We start from the raw sequence: 21,518 nt of genomic DNA, 5'->3' as shown, positions 1-21,518 counted from the left end.
GGCATATTTCCCTACCCTTCCAAATATACTTACAGCATGATGCATTCTTCTTCTAATGTTTTGAATCTTGCCAAGGGCTGTGATTTCCATTTTTATCTATTGTGGATTTGTAGATTTTAAAAAATACTCTCATCTTATTTTTAAAAAATGTATTCGTTCTTTGTTGCCCTTAATTCAAATCGCCTCCTGACAAGCTTTGAACTTTAATCACTAACATAGGAGAATGAGAGTTAGACAGATTAAAGAATGAGTATTAAACAGATAGTTTAAACATAGCTTAAAAGCATCAGATTTTTTTTTCCACTTCCTATCCTTGAGCAAATAAATACTTCAGCTGAAGTCGATGAGCGGGTGTACCTGTAATTCTATGATTAAACTCAACCTAATACAGCATCAGAGAGAAGGAAGAGGATTGCTGCTGTGAAGTCGACTGAATCAGTGAATTTAGGAAGAAAAAATATACAGTGTAACTTCTCAAATAAAGTCCAAATACACTATGTTTGAAAGTAATGAAATGTTTCAGATATTTAAATTCAGTCTCTGTTTCTAGTCCATAAAAGAAACAGCAGAAAGAGGACCAAATTTGGAGCCAGTCATTATCAGACCTGAGTTCAAATCCAGTTTCTGCCATTTACTAGCTGCGTGGCCTTCAGGGTGTCACTCAGCCTCCTTGAACTTTAATTTCCTCATCTGTAAAATGGGGATGATAATACCCACCTTAAAAATTAGAGAACGTGGCGTGTGGTGGATGCTCGATAAATGGTGGCTATAATTATTAATATTAGATAATAATATATTTTCTCTTATGATAAATAGGGTTTAGAATACACATTAAGTAGCACTTGGGGTGCACCAACTTGTGAGACTTTGGCCATGATAACAAATAAAAGGCAGAAAAGCAGGCATGTATTAAAACATACCATGTACTGTATCATGCTGATCTTATATTTTATATTCTGATCATCTCATTTAAAGATGCTGTGACCTTGGAGTAGGTTGCTTAGCATCTCAGTGTGTTTCTCAATAAGATGGTGTCGATCTCTCCAGCTTTGCCTCTAAGGACAATTATCTGACATTATCTGAGTTCAGTCAGAATGTAAAGTAGAATGGTCCATACCACCGGGCATTTTTTTGTATGCCTTTTCCTTAAAAATATATTTATTGTTATTTCTATTCCAAACAGGGAGAATTTAAGGTGTCAGAGAGGTACCTCACCATGGACGACCTGAACACAGCCGTGGAGGAGAACCGCGTGAGGGAGATGTTTGGTTCTGGTACCGCCTGTGTTGTTTGCCCAGTTTCGAATATACTCTACAAGGGTGAGGTAAGACACTGTTTCTTCACTTCCTATCATTTTCAAACATTTGCCTGTAATTTAATTCTTTAAATATGTGGACAGAGTGCTAGTTGGACCCAGGATGCAAAGGATTTTTTAAATAACTTAGCGTTCTGTTAACTGTGGCAGTTTGTCCCGATGAACTTGTGTTAGCCAATGACTTACTCATCTTTCCAGTGGTTTCCCGTAAGCTCCAACAGTTTTGTCCTTCATTATCATACCTGCCTTACATCAGTGTAGGAATTGGAGATGTACCAATAGACTTACACTCATTTCTTTCTATCATCTCACTAAGGAAGGTTTTACAAGTAAGTGAAATTTCAGTCTCTGGTTTCCAAAAGTACTTCTAAACTACTGGAGTAGGAATAGCAAATTACTAAAGAAAACTCATTTGAATGATCAACTCCTACATTTTTCATCATCGTCATCATCATTATTAATTAGACCACTTCATAAAAAATTTTCATTTGGCAAACCTGATGCATTTACTAAAATCTTTCAGAAGGAATTCAAGCATTTAGTTAGAAGAAATTTCCTCCTAGTAAATTAATCTTGTTTATATGTGCTGTACATCCATTTTCTTGTTAGTTTTTTTACTTTCCTCTTTACAGCACAGGTCCAATACTTACGATTAACATCGTCATCGAACTTCATAATTCAGAGGCATGTCGGCATTACTTTTATAATGTGAATTGGCTTAAATTACTCATAATAAATACAAATTCTATTGGGTTTTTGTTTGTTTTGTTTTGGTTTTTGGCTGCATTGCGTCTTCACTGCTGCGCATGTGCTTTCTCTTTCTGCGGTGAGTGGGTTCTCATTGCAGTGGCTTCTCTTGTTGCAGAGCTCGGGCTCTAGGCCCGTGGGCTTCAGTAGTTGTGGCACGCGGGCTCAGTAGCTGTGGCTCACGGGCTCTAGAGCACAGGCTCAGTAGTTGTGGTGCACGGGCTTAGCTGCTCCGTGGCATGGGATCTTCCCCGACCAGGGCTCGAACCTGTGTCCCCTGCATTGGCAGGCGGATTCTTCACCAGTGTGCCACCAGGGAAGTCCCTTCTATTGGTCTTTTTTTTTTTTTTTGACATTTTTATTGGAGTATAATTGCTTTACAATGGTGTGTTAGTTTCTGCTTTATAACAAAGTGAATCAATTATACATATACACATATCCCCATATCTCTTCCCTCTTGTGACTCCCTCCCACCCTCCCTATCCCACCCTTCTAGCTGGTCACAAAGCACCGAACTGATCTCCCTGTGCTATGCGAGTGCTTCCCACTAGCTATCTATTTTACATGCCACTCTCTCACTTCGTCCCAGCTTACCCTTCCCCCTCCCCGTGTCCTCAAGTCCATTCTCTAGTAGGTCTGCGTCTTTATTCCCGTCTTGCCCCTAGGTTTTTCATGACCTTTTTTTTTTTTTTTTAAGATTCCATATATATGTGTTAGCATATGGTATTTGTTTTTCTCTTTCTGACTTACTTCACTCTGTAGGACAGACTCTAGGTCCATCCACCTAACTACAAATAACTCAGTTTTGTTTTTTTTTTATGGCTGAGTAATGTTCCATTGTATATATGTGCCACATCTTCTTTATCCATTCATCTGTCAATGGACACTTAGGTTGCACCCATGTCCTGGCTATTGTAAATAGTGTCTCAGTGAATATTGGGGTGAATGTGTCTTTTTGAATTATGGTTTTCTCAGGGTATATGCCCAGTAGTGGGACTGCTGGATTGCATGGTAGTTCTATTTTTAGTTCTTTAAGGAACCTCCATACTGTTCTCCATAGTGGATGTATCAATTTACATTCCCACAAACAGTGCAAGAGGGTTCCCTTTTCTCCACACCCTCTCCAGCATTTACTGTTTCTAGAATTTTTGATGATGGCCATTCTGACTGGTGTGAGGTGATACCTCACTGTGGTTTTGATTTGCATTTCTCTAGTGATTAGTGATGTTGAGCATCCTTTCATGTGTTTGTTGGCCATCTGTATATCTTCTTTGGAGAAATGTCTATTTAGGTCTTCTGCCCATTTTTGGATTGCGTTCTTTGTCTTTTTGATGTTGAGCTGCATGGGCTGCTTGTATATTTTGGAGATTAATCCTTTGTCAATTGCTTCACTTGCAAACATTTTCTCCCATTCTGAGGTTGTCTTTTCATCTTCTTTATGGTTTCCTTTGCTGTGCAAAAGCTTTGAAGTTTCATTAGGTCCCATTTGTTTATTTTTGTTTTTATTTCCATTTCTCTAGGAGGTGGGTCAAAAAGGATCTTGCTGTGATTTATGTCATAGAGTGTTCTGCCTGTGTTTTCCTCCAAGAGTTTTATAGTGTCTGGACTTACATTTAGGTCTTTAATCCATTTTGAGTTTAATTTTGTGTATGGTGTTAGGGAGTGTTCTAATTTCATTCTTTCACATGTAGCTATCCGGTTATCCCAGCACCACTTATTGAAGAGGCTGTCTTTTCTCCATTGTATGTTCTTGCCACCTTTATCAAAGATAAGGTGACCATATGTGCATGGGTTTATCTCTATTCTATTGGTTTTTAAATTCAATATTATAATTATTTTTTCCTCAGCTGGGTGGATTCATTTTTTTTTCCTGCTGATTTTAATGGTGGTTGCTTCATTGCTTGAGATTTTCAAACTTGGCTCCTGACATAATTCCATCTACAGATTGATTTTTCAAGGGAGATGAATTATTCTATTATATATGAATGCTTACCCTGATTACAAAGCTACTGTTTCACATTTTACTATGGTAGTATCTAGGTAATATATTATCAGTCCACTTTTTAAATGGACTGAAGTTGTCATTAGGTCAGATTTTTAAAGTCCTATTATTACTTCTCCTCTAGAAGTAAGTTAATAAAGTTTAACACATTTTTATGGTTTTGTTTTAGGGAGCCATTCAGAGCCAAAAGGTACATCGAATTATCCTATTATCCTAAAGGGCATAGTAAGAAAAGTAAGAGTATGGACTCTCTACTAAAATCAAACTATCAAAAGCCTGCAAGCCAGCAAGGCATGAATGGGCATGACTCAGAGTATAAATTAGGGCACATAAAATCTCTGTGCCCTGAATTTAACCATGCTGTCCAACTTCGTGGAATTTGTGGCCCCTGGAAGTTTGGCTTAGAACAGACAGATTTGGCAGCCCGTTTTGTGAAGACATGGACTTGCTTCAATTTATGTCCCTGAAATGACTTGCTTTAATTTGCGGCACACTGTGGGTTTTTTTTTTTTTTTTTTTTTTTTTTTTTTTTTTGCGGTATGCGGGCCTCTCACTGTTGTGGCCTCTCCCGTTGCGGAGCACAGGCTCCGGACGCGCAGGCTCAGTGGCCATGGCTCACGGGCCCAGCCGCTCCGCGGCATGTGGGGTCCTCCCGGACCGGGGCACGAACCCGTGTCCCCTGCATCGGCAGGCGGACTCTCAACCACTGCGCCACCAGGGAAGCCTGCAACACACTGTCTTTTGAGGTCTCATTCCCTGCCAAGAGGGTTAGCTGTGGAGGCTAATCATTCATCCTCATAGATTCTCAGGATGCTGGAAGAGGTAGGGTTCTTTAAGTTTAGCCCCTATTCTAGGTACCCCTGCTTCTCTTTGGTTCCTCAAATCAGCCTGAAGACTGGCATATAAACCAGTTATGCCCTGAAATCAGTTGGTAGGAAACGAACAACCTATCACTGGCTAGTTCATTTTTATTCAAATTCAGAATAGAAAAGAGTCTTTGGCGTAAGGAGCTCACATCCATAATGAGGTTACCATAGTGCCATTCCTTATTTCAGTAAAATTGCTGAGTTTCTCACTTGTTGTTACTGTGTACATGAATACCCTCAAATGATTTCGTGTCTGGTTTTCTTTCATAGACTATACACATCCCAACTATGGAGAATGGGCCTAAGCTTGCAAGCCGCATCTTGGACAAGTTGACTGATATTCAGGTAAGGGCTTCTATTTTTAATTTTCATTCAAAGCCTAGAACCAAATCATACTTCAGTGGAGAGAAGAGAGTAAGTGCTACCATCTGAGGTCAATAAATTAAATTTAAGGAAGATGTTCCCAGTAGTATGTGTGGGCATGAGCAAAGCAGAAATGAGAAAAAAGATACACAGTTTAAAAAAAAAAATATATATATATATATATATATATATATATATATAAATATATAAATATATATATATATATATAGTCAGGGATTCAATTACTTAACATTTTTAAAAAGTATATAAATTTTGATAACACTTAAAAATCTCTTGAAAAGTATAACAGACTTCTTATAAAAGAAAAGACTTTAAAGTAGAAGAAAGCACAGAAAAAAACTAATATTACCTGTGATCACATCACAGATAAAATCACTGTTAACTTTTGATATCTCAACTTTCAGTATTTTGTAAGCACTCATGTATTTTTAGATAGATATTTTTCTAACAGTGGGATGGTACGTAATTTTGTTAACCTGCTTTTTTTCAATTAATAAATCATTTGCTTTTTTGTATCAATAAATTTTAAAATTCCACATATAAAGTTTAATTAAATTCCACTATGTTGATATACCATAATTTTTAAAGAAATCTTATTATTGAACATTTAAGTCGTTGGAAATTCTTTCACTATTATAAACAGTGCATCCTTGATTTTTTCCTTAGGATAAATTCCTGGGATTGTAATTATCAGGTCAAAGAGTGTGCACACCTATTTTTTAATACTGCTAACTTTGTTTTGCCTATTTTTTCTGAGCAACAATCTACGGTAATGTCATCGGGCAGTTAAGCGTCTTTCTAGGTAGACATATCATATACCAGGTAAACCTGGGTCACCTATAAAAGATATTGTTCTACAGTTTGCTGAGCCCAGATGCCATCGTTGCCAGTCAGTGAAAATACCCGAGGGAGCTGAGATTCATATTGAAATGTGAAATAAAGTTAGATAGATTGGGTGACATCAAATGGTGTGGGGTCTTAAAAAGTAAGCAAAAATGTAAAGTTGGTTGGGAAAGCAGCAGTTCCCTACAGAGGACTTTGGATGAAAATGCTATTTTTTGAAGACTTATCAACTTTTATGCAAAATTTATAGCCTTAAAAGAAAAGAATTATTGTGCTTTTAGAACCAATGAGCTGTCTTACACTCTTCAATAGAAGTGTTCTATAGGAATTTTCTGTAAGCTAAATAAAGGAATATCTTAACATTGAAGACTTAAAGTTTATTCAGAGTTGGTTTCTACATAGAAACAATCCAAAGTAATTCAAAGAATTTTTTTTTTTTTTTTTTTTTTTGCTGTACGCGGGCCTCTCACTGTTGTGGCCTCTCCCGTTGCGGAGCACAGGCTCCGGACGTGCAGGCTCAGTGGCCATGGCTTATGGGCCCAGCCGCTCTGGCATGTGGGATCTTCCCGGACTGGGGCACGAACCCATGTCCCCTGCATCAGCAGGCGGATTCTCAACCACGGCGCCACCAGGGAAGCCCAATTCGAAGAAATTTAATAAAAATTTCTGCATGGATGGTTCATGTATTTTTATTTTTAGAGTTGTCTGGGTAAATCTGATGAAAGTAGATAAGTTATTAGTGTTTTGCTCAAATAAAAAACATAAACATAACAAAAAATTATATAATTGGCTAGATTTTGAAAGCCTTTATCCAAAACGGAAGTTGAAAGATTTTTTAAGAGGAGAAGAAGTGTGGCTATAGTAATAAGGAAAGATTACTTTGGAGAATTTTCTTGAACATATTGTACAGAAAAGCATGTTTCAGTCAATAGTCTATAGTTTTTGTTAATACACAAAACAGATTTCAAGATTACTTCTTAGAAATTATGAAATAAGGAAATTTAAACTTACTGGATTTGGTTGTAACATATTAAAAGAAAAGGAAAAGTAGTCAAAGAAGCCGAGAGAAAAATTAAACTCTATTAAATAGGAAGTAGAAGAAAAAGCTAAGTAGAGGTGTTGAGCTGATGTAATCCTGAAGCTTTGGAAGGCAAAAGCAGACATGTGTGTCATCCCCGTTGAGATGGCGACAAAATATACGCCCCAGAACCCTAAAGTATGAGTAAAGGAAGCCCAAAGACAATTTTGTGGTGAGATGCAAAGTCATTATAAGAGGTCTCAGAAAGAGCATTCTTAAAAGTAAGATTACATGGGCTTCCCTGGTGGCGCAGTGGTTGCAAGTCCGCCTGCCGATGTAGGGGACACAAGTTCGTGCCCCGGTCCGGGAAGATCCCACATGCCACGGAGCGGCTGGGCCCGTGAGCCATGGCCGCTGAGCCTGCGCATCCGGAGCCTGTGCTCCGCAACGGGAGAGGCCACAACAGTGAGAGGCCTGCGTACCGCAAAAAAAAAAAAAATGACAGAAGCCAGGAATGTAGGTGAGGGAAGTGAATGTTTTTGATTCATTTATTCAACAGATACATAGTATTGAGCACAGACTGTGTACCAGAGGCAGTTCCAGGTGCTGGTGATAGAGTAGTGGAAAAAGTGACTGAAAAACGAGAGGTCAAAGCACACTGATATAGACGAAAGACAAATTTATTCAATTTAAATGTGAGACCATATCAAAAGGTTTAAAAATAAAAGTTATATATGAAGCAGGAAATGAGAAGAAATAGACCATTTTCCTCTTACCTGTGTTTATGCTCTATATAACTTGGTGCTTGTGGCCAAGAAGTTAATACTCTAGGTAGTAAAGTGTAAATGGTAGTAACACTAAAAACTAATGATACGTTCAGAGCTCCATACTGAACAAAGAAACAAGGGGATACATGAGATAATACAAGGATTCTGAATTAAACTACAAACCAGAAGCACCAAATCTGCTCCAAATTGTTAAGTAACAAAGGACCATCCATTTGGAATCTAAGGCCACCTCTTTCTTCTTCTTCAATTAGTTTGTGCCTATGGGCATGGAACCTACAGTTTCGAAATTACTCTCTTACAAGCTGGCAAATTGGTGCTGTCAGCCAAGCTACTAAATTGTTTGTTTCTCTCCAAGAAAAATAATTGAAGTATAATTATTGAGGAAAAAGCGTAGAATTGCATCGTGTTTTACATTTGATCTCTTTGACGTTGCATGGAAACGTGATGTTTCCTCCAAAGTGCTCTGGTGAATTGAAGAGAGCAACAACAACCAAAAAACCTCAAGGTTCCTACAGTGTGACCTAGGGGGAAAATACCTTCTTAACCACAGATCTGATTTTTATTTGACTTGTGTACTTCTGTATACAAGTTAAGAATCTCTGAGGTTGAGTGTTCATCCCATTTGGCTAATTATCCACATAGTTCCCTGGGTCTTAGATTGCCCTACAAATACCTCTTAGGAGGGGGATATTTCAGATGACAGGATTGTTTTGTTTTTGTTTTTGTTTTAAATAAGTTTGTTTGTTTATTTTTGGTTGTTTTGGGTCTTCGTTGCTGCTCGTGGGCTTTCCCTAGTTGCTGCGAGCGGGGGCTACTCTTCGTTGTGGTGTACAGGCTTCTCATTGCGGTGGCTTCTCTTCTTGTGGAGCACAGGCTCGAGGCGCGGGGGTTTCAGTAGTTATGGCTCGCGGGCTCTAGAGCGCAGGCTCAGTAGTTGTGGTGGACAGGCTTAGTTGCTCCGCGGCATGTGGGATCTTCCCGGACCAGGGCTCGAACCTGTGTCCCCTGCATTGGCAGGCAGATTCTTAACCACTGAGCCACCAGGGAAGTCCTGTTTTTATTTCTTCTTTTTTTTTTTAATGCAACAAAGAAAAACACTTCTGTGTGCATACTAAACCAAACTTGAACTTGGAGAACATCGCCACATTGCCCACGTTTCCGCTCTCTCCCATGGCTCTTTGCTATTCCAGTTACCATCATATTCACCTTTGCCGCTGCCATTTGGGGTCTTCTCTGTCGTCCAATATGCTCTGCTCTCTGCTGCTTCCTTTCTGCCTTTCTGTATCTTCTACAGTTTTTCCACTTGATAAGGTGATGGTTATCCTTCGAGACACATCCTTTAGGAATCTTTTCAGTCTCTTGAACAGCGTCCCTTTCCCCCAGTACAAACACATATTCACCCACTTAAGTGCTGCTTCATCCTCCAGCTTCCGTGGCCCCTGGGATGATCGCATATGACCTTTTTTTTTTTTTTAATGGGATGACATTTATTCCTTTTCCAAATGTTACATTAAAACCAGGTGGAAGAGAATGGTTTTAGTAGTTAGGAAAAAAAAATTACAAATCTGGGGTTTGGCCATTAAGTTATTTACAACAATGGGAGGGGGAAAAAAAAGACAACAAGAAGTTGTTTCACATCACATATCTCCCCTCGACCCCCAAGCTTAATACTTGCTTACCAAGTCAAAAAAGAAACACAGTTGATTCACAAGCTGGAGGTTTGAACTTGAGTAAGACATTTATAAAAACCTAGACAGGGGCAGTGTCCTCCCCAGCCCAGGGGCCACTAGGCACACAACACGAGACCAAAAACTCAACAGAGGAAGGCTGGCCACTCAGGGTTTGGGAGTATAGCCACCCGTACATGGGGCTCAGGGATTTGGGGAATAAACAGCACCTACTTGGAAAAGAATTGGGGAAGAAAACCAGCAACTGCCTTCTGCACGGGTGGGGACAGGGAAGGAGGCAGGGACAGGGGCAGGAGCATTTCACATCACTAACCCAGCTTGGGAAACTGCAAGGGACCATCTTCAACTGGCCTTAAGGGGAAGACCAGATGGATGATGGGAGAATACACAGGAGAGAGAAGAGGAGAGGGAACGTGGCGAGGGGGCAACAGCCCCTTCCTTTCTGGGCACAGGAAGGCAGCCAGGGCACCAGGTCCAGGCAGTGACCACAAGGACAGCGCAGTTTTCTGCAGCTTAGCGATTCGCCCACTCATTTTGCCCGCCCGCTGGTGTAGGGCCCCCAGCGGTGGATGGCTGTGCGCCCGGGCCCTGCACCAGCCTCTCCCCAGTGGCCTGGGGCTCCTGGCTCTCGGGTGGCGGCAGCCTTCGCTCCCTGGGCAGTGCCTTCCTCGCCGCAGGCACCGACCCCCCTGCTCCTGCCTTTCCTCTGTGGGTGACGAGGCAGACGGATGCTCCCTGCCCCCTCCCTCCGATTTCTCCTGAAGGCCAGGCCGCTCAGTTTGAAAGGTTCCTTGAAAGAGAATTTCTTCTTCTTGGGGGTCTCCTTGGGCGGGACCTCCCCCTTGGCCTCAGCGCCCTGGCTAGGGGGTGCCGGCTCGATGGCATCGCCAGTGGCCCCGGCTGCCTCCTCTGTTCTGTTCACGGGGGGCGGCTCGCTTCACCTTTGCGGGATGAGTCTGCATGGCTTTTCGCGTGGCCGTCCTCCTGTCTGCTGACCTGAGCGGGGGAAGCGCCGGCTGCCTCCTCGGTGCTCACGTCGCCGCGGGGAGCCTTGGAGCTCTGGCTGCCTGTGAGCTGCCCTGGGCTCACGCCGCAGTGGATCATATCGATCGGGTCGGGTGGGCCTGGCCGGTGGAGGGATGGCGCCTGAGGGGGAGGGTTGTCGGAGGAGACCGAGCTGCAGCCCCGCTCCGCGCCGGGATGCCCCACATCTGACCTTTAAGTTATGTTCTAATTAGTCACACACTTATCTTTGTTCTGTGGTTGTCTGAGGGTGGGCATTGTTTTATTCTCTTTTGGTAAACCTAGTATTAGGTACAGGGCCTGGGCCATAGTACATACTCAGTAATGTTTCTTAAATAAAGGAATGAATGGGTGATTGACACACCAACCAAGTACTAAAGAGTAAAAATGTGTTGCCTTTTGCATATTAACACATTCTGAGAAGAGATGGGAGGAAGGTCTTAAATAATGTCAAATTATTTTTCAAAAAAACCTTCAGAGAATCTGATTTAGGTCTTTTCAAAGTGAGATACACATCCAGACTGCTGTCAAGATCAGATAAAAGCTGGAACCCAAGTCTTAAATATCAGGGTAGCATGTTTGACCAACTAGCAGTGCTGCTATTACCATTCCAGAAAGTGGGAGGAGTGATTGCCAAGACCCAGAGGTGGATATCTTCAACAGTTTAAAATAAGGGAAGCCGAATGGGATAGAAGCAGGATCTGTGTTGATTGCACGTCACCAGATAGAATTTCAAAAATCTGTTTTCCCACCAGTGGCTACGACTTTGTAAGAATAAATAACCATTAGTTGTTACTGTATTTTTTTTGTTTTCAGTGGAACAGCTTGATGACTTTAGTTCTGGAAGTTAAAGAGCCCCACCCCTTTTGTGTGCAGACTTGGTAAACATTCCAGATTGCCTTGATGGCTCAGTCCCTTGACCAGCTTCCCAGCCCCTCCCTGTCCCCTATCCACACTTCTCCTCTTATTATGGGATCACAGAGCTTTGCATGGCCATCGAATGTGATTTAGAACCAAGATGGCAAAATGCTACCTGGTGAGCAATGCTGGTTATATATGTTTTGGCCTTGTGGAGAGTAAGTACCTGATGTGAAGATTCACCTTTTACGTTGATAAGAATTTTCTGCTGAATGTAGAAAGTATTTTAGCAAAGGCCTTGTAAAATGTGCCATGCATGCATTGAATGCAAGTAATAAGCTTGTCGTTAGTCATGTTTTAGTTCAGTGTTCTAATTGGAATTGATGAAAAGATAAAAATTCTGCGCATCACACTGAGCCTTCCACGTGGACTCAAAGTACCATCCTACAGGCTCGATTTGATTGATTTGCTGCGTTGCAAACATTAAAGGTGTGGGACTGCCACTATGGTTGTGTTAACGACACTGCCAGTGGTATAAGGACAGCCTGGCTCATGCAGATGAGTGTTTTCTTGCCCCTGCTTCTCTGGACACCTCTTGAGGAAAAATTTCTATCCCTGCTAAAATCTGTCATCTCTACTCTGAATTATTTTACCTTGGAAAATTAAATGACATTATCCATCATTGAAATGAAAGGTGATTGTTAACCACCTAGGTCTAGATATTATGAATTACCTGTATTATCACATCTCTTGGATACATCTCAGAATGCTATGATTTTACATAAAAGCATAAATTATAGGATGAGAGAGATAAACCTTAACACATATTCTGCAGGTTCATAGAATTACACAGCCTATGACTGTCATTGTATTGAAAATTGATCTTGACTGTTTTTAAAACTAAAACAACTAACTGAAAGCAAATTCACTTTAACTGGTGAGATTCAAGATGAAATTATGGTGGTCATGAATCATAAGTTTTGTAACAAGATCTGCTAAAATGTCAATATGCTGACGCCTAATTATTATTAACGACTAAAGTGTCTGATGTATTAATGGGAATCCACATAAGAAAAATAAAACATATATTGCTCTTACCCCTAAGTTGTGTTGCCACCATCTATAAATCAGGCAGAATTTGGGAATGTTTTATCCAGCGTTCATCATTAATCAACAGAGTCAACAGTGGGGGGCCACCGTCTTTAGGCAACCCTTTCTGATGTGGATTAAGCAAGTCACTTATAGTCATTGGGCTCCCTTCATTCTCCTTTTCATGTAAACCAGAAGGTTGTAGGCGGACCCATTCCTGGCTTCCAGTTTTTTTTTTTACCAATTTGATAGATTCTGTTCTCCGAGGTCTTTTTTTTAAATTATTAATTAATTAATTAATTTGGTTGTGCCGGATCTTTAGTTGCGGCAGGCAGGCTCCTTCGTTGCAGCTCTTGGGCTCCTTAGCTGTGGCATACGAAATGTTAGTCACGGCATGCACGTGGGATCTAGTTCCCTGACCAGGGATCGAACCCAGGCCCCCTGCATTGGTTGCATGGAGTCTTAACCACTGCACCACCCGGGAAGTCCTCTCTGAGGTCTTCAAAGTTCTTTAAGAGGCACCCAGCACATGGACATTGTGATGTAGAAGGAATAGCATTGCACAGAGGCAGAACTGGGCTGTGATTAAGAGCTTCCTAGAAGAGAACAGACTTGGGGTTGCCAAGGGGGGCAGTGGGGTGGGGGAGGGCTGGATTGGGAGTTTGGGGTTAGCAAATGCAAACTACTATATATAGAATGGATAAACAACAAGGTCCTACTGTATAGCACAGGGAACTATATTCAATATCCTGTGATGTACTGCTACATTTAAAATGGGTAATCAACAAGGACCTACTGTATAGCACAGGGAACTCTGCTCAATGTTATGGGGCAGCCTGGATGGGAGGAGAGTCTGGGGGAGAATGGATACATGGATATGTGGCCGAGTCCCTTTGCTGTGCACCTGGAACTATCACAACATTGTTAATCGGCTATACTCCAATATAAAATAAAAAGTTAAGGGCTTCCCTTGTGGTGCAGTGGTTGAGAGTCCGCCTGCCGACGCAGGAGACACGGGTTCGTGTCCCGGTCTGGGAGGATCCCACATGCCGTGGAGCGGCTGGGCCCGTGAGCCATGGCTGCTGAGTGGGCGCGTCCGGAGCCTGTGCTCTGCAACGGGAGAGGCCACAACAGTGAGAGGCCCGCGTACCGCCAAAAAAAACATAAAATAAAAAAATAGAAAGTTAAAAAACCTGTGATAAACCGTAATGGAAAAGAATATGAAAAAGAATATGTATATGTATAATTGAATCATTTTGCTGTACTGCAGAAATTAACACAATATTGTAAATCAACTATACTTCAAAAAAAAAAATTTTTTTTTAAAGAGTTTCCTTGAGGCTCAGTGTCCTTAAATGAGAAGCTGGGCTTAAAAGTTCATTGCTCTTCACACTTGATTTTTAAGCCATTGAAATTTTCTACAAATGAAACCTTCCCTGGAATCCCACTATATAAAACCAGTAGAAGTGGAATTGCTCTGAAGTGACATCCAGAGTCCCACTTATGTGGCTCATCCCCTGCATGCTAGATGGTCATTAATGTTCTTTCCAGTTCAGGAATTCTGTTGTTTGTGTTCATTTCAACTCAAGTTATATTAGTACTAAAGAGGCAATTCATGTGGAAAGGGGACATGATCTGAGAAGCTAAATACAGAATGGCAATGAAAAGGCATATGTAAGGGACCTATACCAGCTATAAATCTGAGCTCCACAATAATTATAAAATTTGTGATTCTTTCCAGGTATTTGTTTGCACATAGTCTTATTTTCAATGTGAATATGCTTTTAATGTTCGAAACAGAAGGGAACCTTTTGTACAACGTTGGTTATATCATGAAGTTTATTTATAAGCTGTTCCTGCGCTATGAGCTTTTACACTGAAACATGTTTTCTTGCTTTTGTTGTAGTATGGAAGAGAAGAGAGTGACTGGACAATCACAGTATCCTGAATGGAAAAGAACAGGCTGTCAGTTGTGTGCTCTGGGGACAGACGGTTGCATTTGAATTATGAGAAATTTCTTTGGCTACCTGTTTTTAGTTGTGCATAATGTAGTTTGTATTATCAGTGTTACCAGGGCAATTGTTTCCTCATTCCAGAGAAGATGAATTGCAGTCATCCAGTGGTAGTTTATAAACTTGCTCCTAGAAGCTTACCTTACCTTCTTTCTAGATGAGAATGGAAGCCATCTAAGCGTAGACTTTTCCTCCATAACCTGAGTGCTTCCCTTGGTACTTCAATCAGATAAAAAAGTGTTTATTCTTTAGCATAAGTTACGTTCTGCTCCTCAACCAAGTGAGTGTTTTTGTGTTTGAAAGCTGATCTGAGTAAATTTCATAGGTACCATTTCCTGCGACACATCTGCATCCTCAGAAAATGTTTGTTTGTTTGTTTTTTTAAATCAAGACTTGGAGAAACTGGATTTCCTCCCCTCATATTTCTTTCCAGGTCCCCTAAGTCCGTCTTAGGGAAAATCGCTCCCTCCTTCCTGATGTCCCGGTATGCGCCAGGCTCTCCTGGTGCATTAGCAAGGCCCACCCCTGCCCTTTCCACATTGTGTTGTAATCAGCAGTCAGGCTTCACTACAAGACTGAGGGTCTTGTGCCTTATAGATCTTTTATTCCCCTGCCTGGCACATAACAAGGAATGAATGAACATGTACCTTCTATAGAAGTGTACCTTCTTTGTTTCTGTATTGTGAAACCTCTTTATTAGAATTTGTGATTGATTCTGACTTTGTATTTACCTCATATTGTCTTTATTTGAAGACTGTCTTGGAATTAAAGTAATAGCTCTAGAGAGATAGTGATACCATACCAACCAAATGGAAATGATATATGTTTCATGTTAAACACATAAATGTTGTGTTAAATACAAAATAAATCATATTTAGTTTTTTGATAGAAAGCAAAGAGGTATATACTCTGGATTTTATACTCTGGTTTTATAGATGCTCATTTCTGTTGAATGGGGATTGGATAAGCACATGGTTAGGGTACAGGGAGAGTGATTATAGATGATATTTTCCTTGTTTAGGAGCCATGAGTTAAAATTGTATCCTGGTTTACCTAGGGGAAGGTCAAATCTTGATAGAAAACATTTACCCTTGGAAGGTCAACTCTCAGACATTATATGTTGGTTTCCTTTAGTCCTAATAACTTTCATCTTGCTGATCATATTTCATCCTCTTTTCAGAGCAAGGAAAATAATTCTAAAAGTTTTGCTGTGCTGGAAAACTTTCCTTAAGGCATTTAGCAACACATGGCAAGTGGGGCTTTGATTCTTTTCCAAGACTTTTGGCCATAGAGTCTTCTTAGATAGGAACAGTAAAATGAAAATGAGGGAAGTATAAAATGAAAAGGAATGGTAAAAATGTCTTTTAGGGGGCTTTTAATTGGCGATCTGAAGTCTTGGGAGAGTCTGTTCTTTTTAGGTAGGGCTGAAGTGCTTTAACTATCCTCTGCACAAATTTGTTCACCAAGTAGCATTCTGAGAGTATACATTTGCCTTGGCTAAATCCTGGGACCTCATTTTCAATATTGTAGGCTAGAAATGACTTAAGGTAATTCTAACCTGTCAAGTAGCCCATAATAACCAGACTCAACATTCCTATGAGAGATGGAAATCATCTATTTGCCACAAATACATTTTATACTTTGCATCTCTGAATTTAGTATGGCAAGACATGTTCGTTGTAAGAGTTGGAGAACAATATGTCTTGACCTTATGTCTGTGTGATTTCTTTCATCAAACCTTAAGAGCATTTTAAGCCCTTTCTACCAGACTCTGAAGATGAAGGATATACATTTAAAGAAACAAGGTCTCCTAAAACAGAGAACACAATCTGCCATTCTCGTTTAAGTAATAAGACAGGAAATTGACCTTGACACTAACTTGTTAAATAGATTTAAAGGGAACATCTGCACATCTTTTTTCCTTGTGCACTATTTGTTTAATTGCAGTGGATTAATACAGTAAGAGTGGCACATTGTAACTAGGCAATTATCCATTCTTCAAGACTTAGTTATCGTAACACTAATTGATCATTTAAGGCGTAAGATAGGCTAGCATTAGGAACATGTGAGGCTAATCTGCTCAAAAAGATCAACAAATTAATATTGTTGCTGATATTTGCATAATTGGCTGCAATTAGTTAATGTTTAATTGGGTTGATCAAATGGGATTCAGCAGTTCACATGTGCATGAATATAAACAGAACTAGTGGCACTTAAAGTGATAATGATTAACTTATTTTGCGTGTTCTCTTCCTTCCACTTCTTTTTCAGTTTTTACATTTCAGACCAAGTTCATCAGCCTTTTTCAAAACACATCAGTAGAAACCAAGATTTTAAAACGAAGCTTTCAGGCATTAGACAAAACCTGAGCATTTCCTAAAGCTATTCGCTATTAGGAATTTTCTTTGTTACAGTCATTTATCAAGGATTCAACTCATGATACACCAAAAGAAGAGTCCATTTCAGGGATGTGTATCGTGCTCCCCAGAACCTGCAGGACTGAATAAACTAGTAATACCTAATAAAACCTTTACTTTCAAAAGTACAGAGGAAAAGTAAAAGGGAAAGAGGAATAAATGACTGAGAAAACTTGTTAGGGAATCACTTTTTTTTTCTACCTGGTAAACACCATTTATTCTTTTCTCAAAAGATTGTTACGAGAAAAAAAAAAGATCAGAGGTAGCAAGAAAGCGCAATGTCACATTGATTATATAACTTGACAATGTCAGCCCTTCTGAAGATCTGGGAAGCCTACATTATATACATCCTGGGTGAAAACTCTTCATCATATCTAGTTTCCTGAAATCAGAGTACTCTGGGGCACTTAAAGGCAATTAATGAGTATACCTTGGTCAAAAGAATTGTAGGAACTTTTTATTAAAGCTTCGGTTTCAGCTCTGCTTTAGGGAGTTTGTGCTATAAAATTAGCTGCCAACATAAGCTTATTTATTTTCCCCATTCCCACTTTGTGCTCAATCACTGTATTCTTTTTCCTTTAAAAGTTCCTTTTTAAAATTGTATGTTCACTTTACCCTTATGATTGGGAAAAATCTATTTTAAGCAGGAAACGACAACATTCATTCCCTTTCAATGAGTGATATTTTCTAAAATATTTAGAGCAATAAACATTCATGAGATGCACTAAAGCTTAGACAGGGGTTAGAGAAACATTGTAAGAGGGCTCTTTGATTTCATGTCCTGATTCTAAATAGGATCAAAGAATTATTCCTTTAATGTGGATTTAGGATATGCAAAAACTTAAGTTATAAATAGTAATCCTGGCCCATAATTTTAGTAGATGTTTATAACACCTATCACTTTGTTTTGCCACAAGTAGAATTTGTTCAGCTGTCTGTTTTCCAGATATCTCCTCACAAGAGGAGGCAGAGTGCCACTCTCTCAATAATCATTACTTATTAATTGACAAAGATCACAGAGATTATAATTAATTGGATCAGTTCACTTGATAAGTGTTGATCGAGTACCCACAAATATGTGTCTAACACAACTCACATTAGGGACTAGAAAGTTAGTTTTAGAAAATAAGTAGGATAAAGACATTACCCCCATGGAGTTTATACTCTCCTACTTGAAGTTTTAGGTATAAAAGTAATATTTAATACAGTTAGATGATAAGGAGACAAAGGCCAGAGCACACCTCTGTTATCGGTGTGCTATCAAGAAATCACAATAAACATTTTCATCTCATTTTTAAAAGAAATAATGTCCTTTTTTTCCATTCCTTTCTTTCCTCTCGTGGGAAACTACTCAGTAGATAAGTATTTAGGGGTTCTTGGTGTGAATTACCTCCGGGTTTACTGTTTACTGCCAACCTGATACATTTGTTAACTGCATTCTTTTGGAGCGATGTTAAGTTGTCATGGTACATCTAACAAAAGAACACCTCAAATTACAGCATCCTTGCTGATCTTAAACTCAAAATCAGGTATTATTGAAATAAACAAAATGTTCCTAGAGTGACTTTTTCTGGAAGATGTCAATTATGAATCAAACTGTTGAGACTGTTGGCTTGAAAATGATGGCTTACAGCTACTCAGAAAATAGCAGGTGGAAGACTTAACTTTAATACAATAGTTTTTCACAGTTTGAGGTTTTGAAAGAAAGGCCATTTAAAGTATTGCAAAGAGATTCTTTTTTATCATTGCCAGAAAGTTATTTTAAAAATACAAAGGTAGAAGAAAGTGATTTATTTTCCATCTTCAGTATACATACCATAGTAAAAAACTTCTCGGATATTAATTTGAGGAAGTGATAAAGAAACATATCAATAGAATAGAAATATATCAAGTGTTTGGAGGTAAATAATTCCCTGGGATCAGATATATGTAAACATATTTGCTTTAGTGAATGATAAAGGCATGAAATTCAGTCTTAGTAAATGAGGTGGTCTTTAAAATCTGATGGATACAAGTATTGAAGTTTTAAGTAATCTTTGTATACTTTCTGTCTGAAAGTATGTTTTGCATACCACATACTAATTAATAAGGTCTAAAACATGAGTTACATAATGTTCTACCTATGGAACCCCCTGTTGGGATGGTAAAAATTGTGAGCTCTGATACGGGAATGAATTAAAATGTATTATCATTGACATGTATTTTCTCTACATGTCCACTGTCACAATGGCTAGGTTCCTTGTTACCCATCATTAAATGGAGACAATTTTAACTACAGAAGATGTCAGAGGAAGAACAAATGGTAGTAGAGAAAGAAAGGCAAAAAGTTGAACTTGCTTCTGTGCTGTCCAAGAGAGCTCTTTTTCTTTATTCTGCCAGCCATTGGGATCTTCGGCTTTCAACACAGGTGCCAAGTACAAATAGTGCCAATTAGAAAGTGACTAAATATAGTGGCCAGCTTATCAGATAATCTTGAGATAATGATCTAACGGTCATGTTACATGGGAACTACTTTAGATTACTACCAATATGGTTAAGACTTTATAATTGCATAGTCTATAAGATCTATTATGTCATTTCTTCAACCATTTTAAGATCTGTGAAGCTTCTTGAGACTGAATAAAAGAATAAGTGGCAAGGAGTAGATTGTGACTTCTTTTTCCCCTTGGGAATACTATTTGCCACCATCCCCCTCTCCTTGGTGAAGGTTAACTGATTTGGAAATTAGTTGAATATTATCATTTTGCTTTTAACTAAAATGTACAACATGCTGCGATTTCCTCAAGCTAATTTCACAATGGTCATTACAGTCATTCTCAGGGTCGAGAAAGGAAACAAATAACCTGCCTCAATTTCTGCTTCATTGATAAGTGTTTGAAGAGTGATGGTATTCAAGAATATGGCAGTAAGTAGATTGTGAATGAAATTTTAAAGATAAGCTGGCTAATCTGTATGCACCTATAAATTCTGCAGATGGTCCCTTGTTGACGTAAAAGAATGCATGATCCCATAGTTAGCCAATAAATGGAGCCTAACCCCCTAGGCTGAAGAATCTGTGCTTACTTGATATGGTGGCTGAGAGAAAAGTAGTGTGAGGAAGTAGTTTTTAAATCAGTTTATAGTTAGAAATGGGAGAATACCAGCTTAACTAGGGAGTTTTTAGAATGTGTTCTCTTGCATCTAAGTCTGATTGTAATGAAAAAGCCCCAGCCATTGCTTGTCTCAAATTTCTCTGGTTGTGTAGTGATTCTTGAGATTATCTTAAAGAATAATCAAGTAGAAAGAAATAAACATAAATAAGCCTTGGCTCTCATGAGCAATTGTTTAAAGATTATGTTAAAAGGATTTAAGCTCACTGAAAGCATAATAATGGAAATGTGGAAAATATGGTGGGTAAATGAAACTACCTCATTCTTTGAAGGTTTTGTAGAAGCACAATTAAGCATTCTAAAATGGCTTTGTTACATATGAACCATCTGGTGTGAAAGAACTGTATTTGTAATGTCTAAAGGACCTGGAATAATTGTATTTTGCTGGCAATGGACATATTCTTTATTGTTCACAGGTTCCTCATCAAATCCTCATCAAATTATACACTGATTCTGTCATCAATAAAACAATTTCAAGGATTCCTGTTTGTGTGTAGTCTCTTGAAATCAGCATTGTTGAATGCATAAAATAATAATGCTCCATTACCGTTTTTTTGATGTTCCAAGGTTTTTGGTCATGGGATGTAAATGTGGTATGGTGTTTGTAAACCAAAATGACTTTGAGAGAGAGAAGGAATTAAGCACACCAGAAAGACCTGAACCCATACCCCTGGCTAGAGTCTAAATATGTCTCATATTTTCAAACATGTGGATAAGAAATTCAATGGGCATTTAAGAGTTGTCCTTTCCCCTGGTATGGATCCGTCTTTAGCAAAATTTAGCTTTGTCTTTTGCATTTTGAGCAGAATAAGGGGAATGGATGACTTCTTCCCATTCACTGTCATGAATCTCACTGATGAAACAACACACACCCATATGTGGCTTTAGAATAAAACACACAATATAAAGTGAAAGGCATTCGATTTAAACTCAGAGAACATCAATGATGTGCCCTTTTCGTCAAACAGTGATGTGTATAAATTGCTCTCATAAGCACATATCTTTGAGAGAATAAAGCCAGATGCAATATCTCTGAGGGTCACATATTTCATTCATTTTCTTGTGATTTGTCCCAACAATTGCAAGTGCAGCAAAACCTAAGGCTTCTCAAGGAGTTACTGTAAACTGAACTTAAAAGTGTCAAAGTGCTCAGTGACCCTCTTCTCCCGACCCTGTCAACCTGTGAAAATATTGGCCTTTATCAAGATCTTTATCAAGAAATTACCTGCAGAGTTTGGAAGGTCCAGGTGAAGGTTATTAGTCCAGTTCTCTGCCAGTGTCAATGCTCAAATCCCACAAGAGCGACAAAGATAGACCTG

General features: G+C 39.3%; 1 protein-coding gene and 1 pseudogene across 3 annotated transcripts in view; one reads left to right on the top strand and one right to left on the bottom strand.

Annotated features, from left to right (window-relative positions):
• BCAT1 (branched chain amino acid transaminase 1) overlaps window positions 1-20,679 on the top strand; it is a 106,854-nt gene extending 86,175 nt beyond the window's left edge. For both annotated transcript variants that reach the window (XM_081249806.1, XM_081249805.1), the window contains 3 exons: window positions 1,184-1,324; window positions 5,201-5,275; window positions 14,528-20,679. In XM_081249806.1, the coding sequence (XP_081105932.1) occupies window positions 1,184-1,324; window positions 5,201-5,275; window positions 14,528-14,569 (258 nt within the window). In that variant the 3' untranslated portion in view covers window positions 14,570-20,679. The remainder of the gene's footprint in view (window positions 1-1,183; window positions 1,325-5,200; window positions 5,276-14,527) is intronic.
• On the bottom strand, window positions 10,165-10,755 carry LOC308625153 (MARCKS-related protein-like; annotated as a pseudogene). Its single transcript has one exon. The product of its transcript is annotated as an MARCKS-related protein-like (transcript).
• Window positions 20,680-21,518: the final 839 nt, after the last annotated feature.

The sequence above is a fragment of the Mesoplodon bidens genome (assembly GCF_964165515.1).
Source record: "Mesoplodon bidens genome assembly, chromosome: 11".
NCBI classification, from domain to species: domain Eukaryota; kingdom Metazoa; phylum Chordata; class Mammalia; order Artiodactyla; family Ziphiidae; genus Mesoplodon; species Mesoplodon bidens.
The sequence above is the reverse complement of the archived record's forward strand: the minus strand, read 5'-3'. Positions and strand labels throughout refer to the sequence as shown.